Genomic DNA, 13,865 nt, shown 5'->3' with positions numbered 1-13,865 from the left:
ATTAAGGTTGTTACAAATGAGAGCAAGGTGGATTAAAGTGGATCAAGGCTGGTAGTAATTCGAGCAAGGTTGACTAGGCGGTATTAAGGTCGAGATGTGAAGGACACGTGACTACATATGACGTTATGTATGAGGACGTAATTAGAGAAGTCATAATGCTTTGACAATCGTAATCCCGTTAGGATATTTAAGTCACTGCCAATATTTTTCGACGACACTGTTCAGATAAGTTGCGCGATGGTTTCCATGCGGTGGTGAAATGCACCGTCGTCGGCGATCATCAATTGTAAATCAAGCGGAGAGCACGTCGGAGCCCCGTTTTGTTTTCAAACGTAATGACTAAAGATTGTAAAATAAACGCCACTTTGCATCATGTCATGGCTTATATGCAAGTTCCTTTTAACCTCTGATTCGCCATTTTTTTTCCTCTTTTGACATTTTAATGGCTCCACCTTGGATGCCAGCTGAGCCTTTGCACAGATGCGGTGGCGCAAGCTCACGCCATCCTGCAGCAAGGCAGCCTGTGGGGCAGGTATATTTAAGCAGGGTGTCCCTTATGCACAAGAACGATGAAATATCGCCAATAATACACGTTGTAAGCATGATAACCGATATAATACACATCCCCTTTGAAACAGCCCTTCAGACTGCTGCTGTCAAACTCACTTCTAACGAAAGATTGAGAGAAAGGCAGGGAGGTTGACCAGATGTTATGTTTGGTTGGCTACCCTAACCTGGGGGAGGGGCAAAGGGATACGATAGGTGAGAGAACAGAAAAAAAAAAGAAAAAGAATCCCAACAACATACACAAGCACATGTACACACGACACACACGAACAGTTTTATTGTGTGGGCACTGTTACGCAGTCTGAGAAGGCGTTCCTAATGTTACGCAGTATCACCGTCGAATTTTTACGTCACACAGTGTGCAGTCACAATTTGTCACAAAGTCCCGTGTCTTTTAAGTACCACAGCAGCACCTTCATAGCGGATGGCGCTGATGTACGCGTAGGCCAGTTTCCAAGGGTGTTGTTTTCCGTTATTGGGCGCTTGTCCAGTTTAACGGCCGCTGCGTTTTGGCGTTGACCAAGCTGCGAGCCAGGAAACAGGGCCCTAGTGCCTTCGATGTGTGGGAAAACTCGGCCACACAGCTTTGATGTATCAGTTGCCAGATTGATATGCTTATGTGAACGTTTATTTCAGAGCTCTAGCCGTGTGGCGTGACCCCTGCCGCGACCCCTGCCGCCCACTAAAGCAAGAGTGGGTGGGGAGGGGTTCCTCAGGACACATTAAAGTTATTTCCTCCTCCTCCTCCTGGCATGATTTCGTGCCAGCTCACTGCTACACGTGTAATCCGAAAAGTGTTTCGGAAAAATAGACATGGCTTATCTACCTCGGCAACCGCCCACGAGTCGTAAACTCTCTGGTTTGGCGTTTTCGGAAGCCTTTCAACACACACAAATCGTTATCATTGAAACTGGCTAAGACATGATACCTTTCGGATCTTGCTGCTGCTGCCTTTCCGTGGCGTTTGCTTTCCGTGTAGGTCCGCAGCCGCACCAGGGTGGCCCTTCCTCTGATGACATGCAGGCCGAGATTTTAAATACCAAAGCGGTTGGTATCATTCTAAAACTGAATGCAAGAATATATACCCGGTTAAGTTTGTTTCTGTGCACCGTAGAAACAAGCAGGAGTTCAGTATTATTCCGCATGCCTCATATTGTCTGCCTCGTGGCCAAACTACGGTTCAGACAAAGATCCAAGAATTGGCCTTAGTTTAATGATTCGCCAATATCGCTTTGGAAAATGAAATAACGGATCTTTTGTTGTCTGGACGTCCAGAGATAACTGCAATAACTGAAAGCGGTAATATAGGACACTGGTAGTTTACGCAGGACGACCAAGATGAGCATCAAGTTCAACTGCACGCTTTGCAAACCAGCAACAGCGAAAATCGACATGTGAGCCTGTTTATCGGTTCAGCTCACCTTAAAGGAAGCTGGAAAAAATAAAACTCGTATTTCAGTCGCCTCCTGATCTCTCGTAAAGATCAGCAGTTTTCTTTAACTATCCTCAGATATTCAGGCAGACCTGCCAGTTGAATTGCGACGATCCCTCGCTCTGATGTCAGGACGCAGTTTTATCACCACTACTAATTCATTTCTTGCGTAAGTGTCATGCCTACCTAGAAGTATTGAAACGAGAGATTTTTGTTCAAGCCTATCTCCCCCGACGCCAATTATCTGACCAATCGAGCTGCTGTAGACGTACATGTTATGATTGCGTGTGTTATTAGAGCATTGAATACACCTTTCATCGACGGCGGAGTACAAAGAGCTTGCCAAAAATAGGGTTTAAAATCATAAGTGAAGGCATGAACACTCCGAACATTAACTTTGTACGCGCATTTCAGATACAATGCAACGCGCACTACAACGGTGTAGTATCCACCACGAACGTCGCTTTGCAATTAACCGCATTAGTAGCCGCACGGCAATAGTAGAGAGAAAAGTAGCAACGTGGGCGCCATAATGTCAGAAACAGCTCGAGGAGCACTAGAGGATCACAATATTAAGGAACACCAACTGTATTAGCAGCATAAATACACAACAACATGAACAGCCAGTAATGCAATAAAAGAATAGGTTGGCAGTTACAAATCATAGCAAACTTTAAAAAAATTTCGCAGGTACAATTTCATTTACGAGAAAAGCGTGAACCGGAATATGTGGGAACTGCCGCTGGTAGAGCAAGGTAGTAAATATTCTGCGAGGACGAACATAAGGGTGCTCCTTTCACACAACCGTCCATTTCACTTTCGTCGAGGCAGATTTGGAACAATATCTTTCCGTCTCGGAGGAAACCGTCATTCTGCAGCGAGGCAATATCTGTTTGGAATTGGAGGTGGAAGTGCTGCAATGATTTATCATTACGGACGCAGAAACAAGCCATGACACGGGAAGACAACAAACGATACTCTCGCGTTACATTATCCCACACCTTCACGCGCCAAAAAGGCGGCCAACACCTAGAGTTCACGAGTTTCCCGTTAAACTCGATCTCCACTGTGAGAGCAGGTGCAGGAATAAGCCTGCACTTGAAGACGGCAACCCTAAAGTACGTGTCCTTCATGTGCGACACCGTAACTTCAGCAAACTTTTTCCTCAATCCCTGATACTCAATGATTTCCTGACAGTTTTCCAAGGTCAGATCATACATCACGTTCCCAATTTTGTTAATACACGCTGCAGTGGTTGACAGCGCACTGTGTAGTTCCCGACCGCCACCGCGGAAAACCTTACAATGAGCAATTACACTGCTGGAATCAGGCTCCGGAGAAGTTTGCCGCGAGGGTTCCAGATCGGATAAGTGTTCCAACTTTCGCAGTGTCAGCGCCTTTTCCGAGCGCAACGACAGCGACGAAGACGTGCTGGATTCCATCGCCGGATTTGGCTGAGATGTCCGGTCGTGTGACACGGCCGATGAGATCGTGGCGGCGATTTGAGCCATGTCACATATTAAATTGCGCTCACATGCTTCAATCTCGCGAGTGATCGCAGCAAATCTGGTTTCCTGGCTTCTGATTTGTTCCGTAAGCTCATTCAACTGACTCTGCATCACTGGTACCAGCAAGTCGTGCATGAGATCGCCCAACATCGCCTTCAGGTTTTTGATATCAGCGTTCACGTTTTCAAGGGGCAGTGCTGTAGGTTCCGAAGACGGGCACTCTGTGATCGCGGAAGAGACACTGGCGTTGCATCCGGCCACGTAGTGCGCTGGCAGGTCTCTGTGCTGGACTCCCTCGCCGCATCGCAAACATTCCACGGTGTGAAATGTGCACTCGTTCTCGTAGTGTTTCAGCATGCGGTCCATGGTGCCCGTGTACTCGCAGCCATGCTCTTCGTTCCAACAGTACACCTTAATCGAAAGTAAAATACATAAATAACACACATCACAATCTTGTGGACGACAAAATGTTTTTACTAAAGGCGCGTTGCTTCGCTTACCCTACCACTTAAACGAACCTTTACGTGAAGTCCGGTGTGAATCAGTGCATACGCGAAATTCTATAGAGGAGTAATGCTCTATGTCACACAAGCAGTATCTGTCTCTCTAAACATTAAGAGGCAGCAAACATGAACAGTAGTTTACGGCGAATCACTTAATGGGGCTCCTAAAAAGCAATACAGATACTCTAACACTTAAAGCAGGTACGTAAGAAAACATTGAGGAAAAAATATGCCACACTTCATTTATTCTAGCTTATAACTCATCTACGGCGAGAGCAGCATTGTTCTGCGGTGAAGACCACCATCTTTTCCTCGCTTGCTATCTTGCTCCTGAAATAAACGCACTCAACCAGTGCGGGCCAGATAGCTTTTATAGGGCGGTCTGTAGGGGGAAACACGTTGGGCGGTAGCTGCTCAGGAATAGTCTTAAAGTAAGAATTTTAAGGAAAAGTAATGTCGGAAGCAACGCTATTGTTTAGAAGAATTCCTAGTCAATTTCTCTTTGCCATGTACCCAACTTTCATTTCTGATGTTGTAGTGCGAAGTTCAAGAGAAAGAAGAATAATGTTTGAAGAGAAAGTGATCGTAGATCGCTACATGAATTGGACCAACTTCGCAATATCGCTTCAAATGTCGCTTCAAAACGACAATACTGAAAACTCATGGTCAGGCCGGATATATCAATTTACTGCCTTGCTTTTGTATTTCCATTTCTTGATCTATCACACCAAGGGACTGAAGAAATATTGAGATCCAAAAATATATTTCACTTGGGCTACATTGAGCTAGTGTTGTTCTAGTGCGTCAGTTTAGATAGTCATAGAAAATTAACGTTCGGCAATAGTAAATCGCACATTCTTATCGGTAGGCATGTAGATAAGAAGCAGCGCAACAAATGCTAATGCAGAGCGGCCCTAGTACCCCCACCTCCCCCCTCCCCCAAAAAGAAAGAAAGTCACAAATTGTTTTTCCCGCTCACCTTCAAGGTATTAGCTATCCTCGTAGGGAATTCATAACCGAAGCACTCCGAATAAGCGAATTGCACTGCATCCAGTGGACACTGTCCAACGTCCCCTTCCCGACTGGCTGCGTAGCAAGATTGGCACATTGCATGGGAGCACGGTAACAGCGCCGTCTCTTTTGGAATCATGTGGCAGAGGGCGCACACACGTGAATTCGGCACCTCGTCGACGAACCGCGTCGGACGCCAGTTGACGCCGGCGACGACATGGTCTCGAAACCGGTGCACCCGTCCTTGTCCACGATCTGCCATGGCGGTTTCCTCAGGCACGAGTCCTACGTTCGCACAAGAGCGCAGCGGCTTTTTTTTACCGAGCTTATCGCTAATGAGTGGTCGACAAACTTTGTCTAAAGTAGCAACACGCGCGCATAAAGCAATCCGTGCGGCGCCGCCGTAGCTCATTTGGCAAGAGGATCGCACGTGTAATACGAAGGCGTGGGTTCGCATCTGGCCTGTGGCCAGATGTTTTTCGTCCACTTTCATTTACGTTAATTTATCCTTTGTTTATATTAAATGAAGAATTACATGCAATTTTTCATTTAATGTGCATGGTGTTATCGTTTGTTGGCTTCTGTATGCATGTGTGTGTGTGTGTCTCTGTATGTATGTGTGTCTACGAGCGTGTATGTGCATGCGTGTGCATGTGCGTATGCGTGCGTGTCTGTTCAACGAATACAATGTCATGCTGCAGAAAAATTCGAACAGTATACCACCACGGATGTCGAATTCGGGTGTCGCGTATTCGGTTGTCCCCGAATTCAGTTGTCGCCTGTTTAAATAAATGTAAAACACACAAACGCTTTAATGAAGTCTCCCCTGGGCCAATTGCAATGCATTTTTTTTTTGCATTTGCGGCAGAAAGATCAATTCTAGTGACTGCCAGAAGCGGATTATTCATTTAGAAGGAGGGCCCTGCTGCGGCGCTTCAACACGGCACGCTAGTCCGCTAATGTTCGTCATGCAGGTTTCACTTAACACGATCTTCCGCCTTCTGTTCCCTGCCCCGGCTACGGTTTCTCCAGGTGTGCCTCAACAACATCCTGTCTGACATGTCGACTACGATAGAACCGGCCTCTACCCCCCGATGGCTGCCAGCATCGCTTCCAGACCGTTGACACCGTTCTTGTCTTGCAGCGTCACTGTACCCAGCAGCATCACTCGACCTCCGACCGGAATACCTATCGCTACCGACATCGAGTCTCCCGTAAGCTATAAGGCGTCTATAAGCACAGGCCAGCTGCTGTGCTTCAACACTGCACGCTAATCCGCTTATGTTCATCGTGCAGGTTTGTAAATCGTACAGTCTTTTTCACAGAGCGTTCAAGTAATTACTTTCTGCGGCAGCTGCCGAGCCCGCATTGCTGTCTTTCCATTGTTGTTCAGTGTTGTGATGTTATTCGCTCTTTGTTGTTGCTGGCGGGTGACATCGAAACAAACCCTGGACCCGATAGTCAATCTGTAGTTAAAGAACTTAAGAGCATATCAGCAGATCAATTTCAACAGATCACCGAGAATCAAGGCCTCAAGTCTCACTTACTAACAAGTGACAAAGCAATATCCGATATGAGCGTGCGCATGGCTAGCCTGGAGACCCACTACCAAAACCCAGCCCCCTTGCGTTCTGATACAGAATGCGTGAAGAGTGATGCTGCCCGAGCAGCACACACAATACAGAGGCCGGAAGCGCGTCTTGATGATGCCGAGAACCACTCTCGGCGCAACAGTCTCATTTTCTGTGGTATTGATGAACATCTTGAAGGGGCAGCGCAAAAAAACGACGACAGAAGGCAGGAACACACAGGACAGCGCTGAACTCACAACTAACTTTATTCGAAGGCATACATACACTTAAGCACAACCCATAGCCACGTGCTCTCCCATCCATGGCGTCATTATCAGTGCGCAGGCAAAAAAACACGCGAAACCATTTAATCTAATACTACGTTATGAAGCTGCTTAAAAATTCAAATTCACTATCATGCAAATTTATCGATGGCATGCTTACACAGCGCGACCCTTTTTTTTCTGATATAGAAGGCCTCAATAATCTCCCTCGTAGTCTGATTTTTGTGCGATAATGATAATGACGCCATGGATGGGAGAGCACGTGGCTATGGGTTGTGTACTTAAGTGTATGTATGCCTTCGAATAAAGTTAGTTGTGAGTTCAGCGCTGTCCTGTGTGTTCCTGCCTTCTGTCGTCGTTTTTTTTGCGCTGCCCCTTCAAGATGTTCAACCAGTACCAACTCACCCAAATGTCGATCCTTCTACGGTATTGATGAGCCTTCAGGGTCAGAGTCGGTCGCGCATTCGTAGGATGTAATCACTGACCACAGTCGCAAACATACGAGCATCACGCTTGGCCCGAAAGAAATCGAGCGCGCGCACCGCTTGGGCAATCGTGCAGCTAATCGTAACCACGTCATAATGGTGGAGCTCACCGTTCATAAAACAAAAGATATTGTCCTTTCTAACGGCCGCAAACCTAAAGAAGCGAACTTCAGCGTTGGCGAGGATTTCACACGTCCTGTTTGATTTACCCGCAGAAGCCGTGCTGGATTCGCAAGATAGCAAATCGGCACCTTACTCCCTGCGCATTAAAACTCTGTTCATGCGTAATAAGCGCCACGTTTTTTTTGAAGAACGCACACAGAGTGTGAAAGAATTGCAATAGCTGCCAACTCGACGCTGGAAAGCCCCTTCCCCTGCGGTATCGACACGAGCTAACCTTTACTTTTCCGTAATTTTTGCCATAGCACGCAGCTTCCTTCCTATACGCGACATTCTATCTAACATCGTGTTGTCGTCTAACAGTAATTTGCTGATAATAACTGAAACCTGGCTGACGGACGATATTACCGATACCGGGGTTCTTGCTTACGTGCCGAATTTCCGCATTTACCGCAAAGACCGCGAAATCTCACGAGGTGGACATGTGCTTGTCGCCGTGCATCATCATTTATGCTGCTGGCTTGCAACCATTGAGACTGACTCGGAAATAACTGGCTAATCTACCACACTTCACCGCAGACTGTTCTCTTGGGCGTTTGTTACAGACTGCCACGTAACACTCCCGATTTTTCGCATAAACTTAACAACATCTTGAGCGAACTTAGTCCAAACACCCTAACTCAGAGATCCTGCTTTTTGGTGACTTTAATTTTCCGCAAATCAACTGGACTAACAACAGTGCTTTAGTCATAGGGAATGATGCGCCTAAAGAATTTGTTAATGTATGTCTTAATTTCAGTCTAACTCAACTTGTTCTAGAGCCTATACGGCTTACAAAAGGCACATCTAATGTACTCGACCTTATGCTAACCAGCCATCCTTACAGTCTATCATCCATAACTTACCTCAGTGAGGTTAGTGATCACAAATTAATCCATGCCGACTTTCAACCCATGCGACAACAAAAATCCAACAAAACTATATGCCTATATGATAAAGGGAACTACGAAGCTATTAATTACGGGTTAGGCGACTTCTTTTCAACATTGGAGACATTATTCCAGATGCACTCTCCTCAAAAAAACTGGACACTATTTAAAAACAGTATTATTGAACTCTCAAACAAACACAGACAAAGAATAACTATGCGCACCAATCAAAATAAGGCATGGTTCACCAGGGCTCTAAAGAAGCTTGAGAACCAAAAGAAACGTCGCTTCCGGCTAGCCACGCCTCTTGGTAGCACCGGGGTCTGGTCAAAGTACTACATGGTGGAGAACGCCTACCTGAGTGCCGTTCGCACTTCAGAAAAATATTTTTATAACTTCGACCTATCCCAGCTACTTACCCGACATCCTCGGCAATCCCGGCGCTTTTGAATTCCCCAAGAAGCTCATTCTATCAGCGCGACGAATGCAGCAGGCGACACCGCCACAGGCGCCGAGTGCGCTGATATATTCAACAAAGGATTTATTTCCATGTTTACAACAAAAAAAAACTATCACTCCAGATTTTCCACTACATACTAACATAAATTCGCATATGCCACCCATTGTATTTTCGATAGATAGTATACTCTCAGTCACTGAAAAAGAAACGAATCATGTACTTCTTCTGATGTAGACGTAGTTAACTCAAAGATCCTAACAGATACTAATCATATATCCGCGGCATGTTTCACTCTGTTGTTCTCGCAATCACTGTCTACAGATGCCTTACCGGATGAGTGGAAAGTGGGAAAGGTCGTTCCAGTTTTCAAAAGAGGTAGCAAAGACTCCCCTTAAACTACTGCCCCAATTCATTAACTAATGTTCCTTGCAAAATCATGGAACATGTCATATACTCGCATATCATGAACTTAATATACTCCGTAAAGTTCTTTCATCCTTCTCAACACGGTTTTCGTGAAGGACTTTCATGTGAAACACATCTAGCTATCTTCATTATTGATCTGCACGTTAATCTTGATAACAACGTTCAAACTGAAGACATATTTCTAGACTGCTCTAAAGCTTTTGACACAGTGCCTCAAACCGCTTGCAAATAAAATTAGACAGATTGAACTTGGATCCTCACGTAGTACAATGGATAAAAAGATTCCTTACTAATCTTTCGCAGATCGTCCTTGGCAATAGCTTCTCCTCCGAACCCCTTCCTGTGACTTCAGGTGTCCCTCAAGGCTCAGCCTTGCGATGGCTTCTTCTCCTAATATACATTACCGATCTTCCGCTGCATGTATCTTGTCCTATTCGTATGTTCGCTGATGACTCTGTGATTTATCGTACTGCGACTAACATCTCTGAACAAGCATCTCTCCAGAATGACCTTAATAACGTGCATGATGGGTGCAACCGCTGGCAAATGGTCTTGAACCCTAAGAAGTGCAAATTTATTTCGATTTGCCACCGTCGTAATCCTTATACCTCTACTTACAGGACTGCAAACGTCCCAGCATAAACAGTTCTAGCCTACAAGTACTCAGGCGTAACCCTGTCCTACGACATTTTCTGAAATGCGCATGGGACTAACGTAATTTCGTCAGCGAACAAGACCCTTGCGTTCATGAGGTGTCACCTTCGTCATGCTCCACAGCACGTCAAACTACTCGCATAAAAATCATTTGTCAGACCACAACTGGAATATGCCGCCGCCATCTGGAACCCTATCCAAACATATATCGTTAATGCACTCGAGTCAGTTCAGAATCGTGGGACTAGTTTCATCCATTCTTCATATTCATATATAACATCAGCATTTCACTCTTACAGGCAGAACCTAGCTTGACATCTCTTGCTTTTTGTCGTCGTATCACCACGGTCTCTCTTTATCACAAATGTTTTTGCTGCTCGCTAAGCCGCCCACCTTACGCCACGCCATCATCTTCACGCATGTCACAGCTCACGACCCATCGAGTCCAAGTTTCTCGTCCTCGTACACGAATTGTCACATTTCAAGCTTCATTTTTTCCTCGAGCTGCCAAAGACTGGAACGACCTACACTTCAATGTCACTGCCCTCACATGTGATTCACAATTTCTCGAAACTTGTATTTCAATGTAACACCTGCCATTTCTTGTGTCCACATGTTAACCACGCCTTATGTAATACCCCGAATGCGGCCATTAGGGTAATAAAATGAAATGAAATGAAACTTATAAAAAATCCTCAATAATTGGTTTGTTTGCCAATATTACATTGTGGTATGCTTTTTGAGCAAGAAACCACGTCAACAAAACGAATTAGTCGCGAACGTACGAAACTAAACCGCTGTTAGAAAGACATAACCCGGCTAGTGTGTAATGATTTACTATAATAACGGCACAGTGCAGCAACCAGGAAAGGAAAGCGCACGGCCCTTACTTGCCCCGCGCCAGTGTTCTCATTGCGAACGCCATACAAAAGGTCACGAATCTAGCCATCAGCAAAGGTTGAACTGCGAAAAACATGAGATTACGTGCGAGAGTGCTAAAAAATGAAGCAGTTTGAAACCGCAGACAGTAATTCACTCACCCCCCCCCCTCCCCAAGCACGGCGAGTATATGGTATCAGCAGTCATGGATTTCTCCCTATAAATCCTAACGCCTATATGAACTAAACGGCACTTGTTCCCACCGTAAAGAGGCACAATACCACATGGCTGTCAGTACTTATGCAGCAAAACGGAGCATAAGAAAGCCAAGATTGGGCAGAAGCAGCGTCTACTTACCGTCCAAAAAACTGTCAACAGTGAAGCAGACTTACTGGAGCACCGCTAGGGCGTCCACATAAAGGCAGCGTCAGACGCGTCGAATGCGTTGTACGCAAGATAGCTGTGTCGCAGCCGCGACGAACGAGTAAGTGACACCGCGTGCGCTGCGCAGATAGTTGGCTCCAACTGGAAAGCTGTTCGGGAAGATTTGTGCAGCCGTTGCGCAATGCATGTCTGCCAGCGCCGTTTTGCCTTCTTGCGGCTTCCGCTTGCGTAACCGGAAACGACCCACGGCGTCTTGCTCAGCATCCGCGCCGTCACAATTTCAGAGGCCCTGTCTACGTCGCCCGCTTGTGGCACGTGCGCGGTTGAGCGCCGCTAAGCAACGGCGGTCATCGTCGATCGTACAGCGCCTATATCAGGTCCGTTGTCGTCTGCGTCCGGTTTTAGCTTCCTCCGCGACTATGCAGATGTGAGCATTGCAAGCAGACGGCGTCCTGAGCTGATAAGCTGAAGCTGGTGCAGCGCAACATTGAAAAGAAGAAACAAGCCCACCCGGCCAGTAGAAGGAATAGAGCGCTGAAAAAAAGAAATCGGCGGTCTGTTGTTTCTTCTGGCCGGCTCGGCTTCTTTATTCATTTCCATATTGTAGTGTACCATATGCAGAATGCAATATCATCTCGCCTAATTGAATTGGCGGTTTGCAAAAACACTGTTGCGCATGCGAGAACGCAGCCTCCCCTGGTTCCCCAAAGATGCGGCATAGAGGAAAGAATGGGTTGTCAAGTCGCGCATTGCCAAGCCGGTCGCATCACGGATGAGAGTGTGAAGTGCCCGTTACCCCGGCAGTGACTTCTTGTGGAGCCGCGTACATAATAAAACGAAAGTACTTTGCTTTTGCGCATCCTTTTATTTCTTGTGTCACGGATAATCGATGCGTCAGTCAAAAATGTAAAGCGTGCGACAGTACATTGCATCAGCGCGAGCAACGGCGTGGCTTTGATACCGAGTAGATGCAGGCCGTGGGCGAGTGTCGGAAGCATTGGCTCATGTTTTGCCTTCGTCAACTCGTAGTGCCTGGTTGCCGCGGTGTCTCGGTTTCGCCAGAAACGCATGTTTTCGTACTCGCTGCCCCCGAGGGCTCCGCTGCGCGGCCAAGCTCGAGCTGCGCACTCGTGGCCAGCGCAACGAGAACAGACGAGCATTTAAGATAAAAACGTGACATGTTTGTAGCACCTTGTCGCAGCTCTAGAGAAATCCTGCAGTAGATCTACGTGGGCGAACGTAGTACGCGATTGACCGCGTTTCACCGGCACCAGCAGCCCACTGTGTGGTCGCCGTTGTCTCGTCCCGCCAGAAACGCTTGCGTTTAGGTTTCGCGCCGCACCCCGTGGGTAAACGCGCCACCAAGCTTTGCAGCTGCAGTGGCGCTCAAAGCAAGACTGGCAGAACAAAGTAACACAGACGCTGAATTCGCGACGTGAACGCAAGAAGCTTGTGTCGTGAGTCCTCGACACTCGAACGATAATGCAAGTGCACCTGCGAGAAGTAGAACTACCGGCTTGAGTGCCTTTCTCTACATCTGCATCTACATCCCCAAAAAAGGCGTCTGAAAAATTGCAGTTGTGATAACTTTACTTATATCCTTACTTTATTTGTCGAATATAAATATCCGCTGATGATAACTCAATACGTGTAAGGAGCTCGAGAACATCACAGAACAGTAAAATTGCTCTTGGTCGCGAAACGGCAGAGTGTGAAAGGCACGCTTTGCGGGCCGTCGCGATTAGGACGAAGAAAAATAAAGGACAAGTTAACGTACTTCGATAGAATCTTCCACGTCATCAATAAATTCCCGCCTGTACGGCTTCTACCTAACATTTGACGCATGCAGGCAAAGCCCTCGCACAGCGACAGACGATACGCTGCAGGCCTTCACGTCGCAACAAATAATGTGCTTGGCGTTCATCATTTACCGCCCTTCAATGAGGTACCGTATTTCTGAGGCGGCCATGTTTCGCGTGATGTCACTTAGCGACAGTATTTGTGAAAAAGGCAGAGCAGCCAAATATAAGCCGACGTGAAGGACGCACATGTGTTCAGGGTTTCGTATACTCACTGCGGGTGCCATATTGAGTCACCTTGCGCGCCACCTATAGGCGACGGAACTTGTGAGTACCTCTCTCCTCTCACAGCCGGTTCTCATCGCGCTACTTGCGGCTACTCAACTGTCATATGCCAGCGCCGCGACGGTGTCTCGACAATTTTACATTGTTTTGTATCTCTGTCACTTGTTCTTTATTGTTGTTGTTTAGCATCTGCAAATCGTACATTTACAATCGATGCGTTGGGTATTCTATAGTGACCCAGCCTAGTAGCTTTAACTTTACGCTGCTAATCTAGAAGTCACGGGTTCCATCTCTGCCGCGCGGTCCGCATTTCGAGAGCAGCGAAATGAAAGAACGCTATGGTAAATTATATTTAGATGAAGGTCGATGAACTAAATGTGGTAAAAATCAATTCATAGCACTCCAGTGTACGCCGTGCTTCATCTTGACAGCACGTTTTGGGCCACGTAATATTTTCTCTTTGCATGCATGCATACATGCATACATGCATGCATACATGCATACATGCATGCATGTATGCATGTGTTGCGTGCATACATGCATGTAACACATGTATTTTCACATCTCG

At 46.6% G+C, this 13,865-nt stretch overlaps 1 protein-coding gene across 1 annotated transcript; it reads right to left on the bottom strand.

Moving 5' to 3' along the window:
* Positions 1–2,571: 2,571 nt before the first annotated feature.
* On the bottom strand, positions 2,572–11,708 carry LOC142557389 (uncharacterized). The gene is made up of 3 exons (XM_075669190.1): positions 11,187–11,708; positions 4,990–5,306; positions 2,572–3,918 (listed from the first exon to the last, which is right to left on the bottom strand). Exons 2-3 carry the CDS (start codon positions 5,281–5,283, stop codon positions 2,698–2,700), a joined length of 1,515 nt encoding a protein of 504 aa, XP_075525305.1. The 5' UTR covers positions 5,284–5,306; positions 11,187–11,708; the 3' UTR covers positions 2,572–2,697.
* Positions 11,709–13,865: the final 2,157 nt, after the last annotated feature.

Source organism: Dermacentor variabilis, chromosome 9 (genome assembly GCF_050947875.1).
Source record: "Dermacentor variabilis isolate Ectoservices chromosome 9, ASM5094787v1, whole genome shotgun sequence".
NCBI classification, from domain to species: domain Eukaryota; kingdom Metazoa; phylum Arthropoda; class Arachnida; order Ixodida; family Ixodidae; genus Dermacentor; species Dermacentor variabilis.
This window is presented reverse-complemented; position numbering and strand designations above follow the sequence as displayed.

Excerpts from the sequence above, each read along its gene's own strand:
- LOC142557389 (XM_075669190.1), bottom strand. The coding sequence starts at position 5,283 with ATGGCAGATCGTGGACAAGGACGGGTGCACCGGTTTCGAGACCATGTC. Across the intron at positions 3,919-4,989 it reads GGATAGCTAATACCTTGAAG|GTGTACTGTTGGAACGAAGA; the intron begins GTGAGCGGGAAA and ends CTTTCGATTAAG.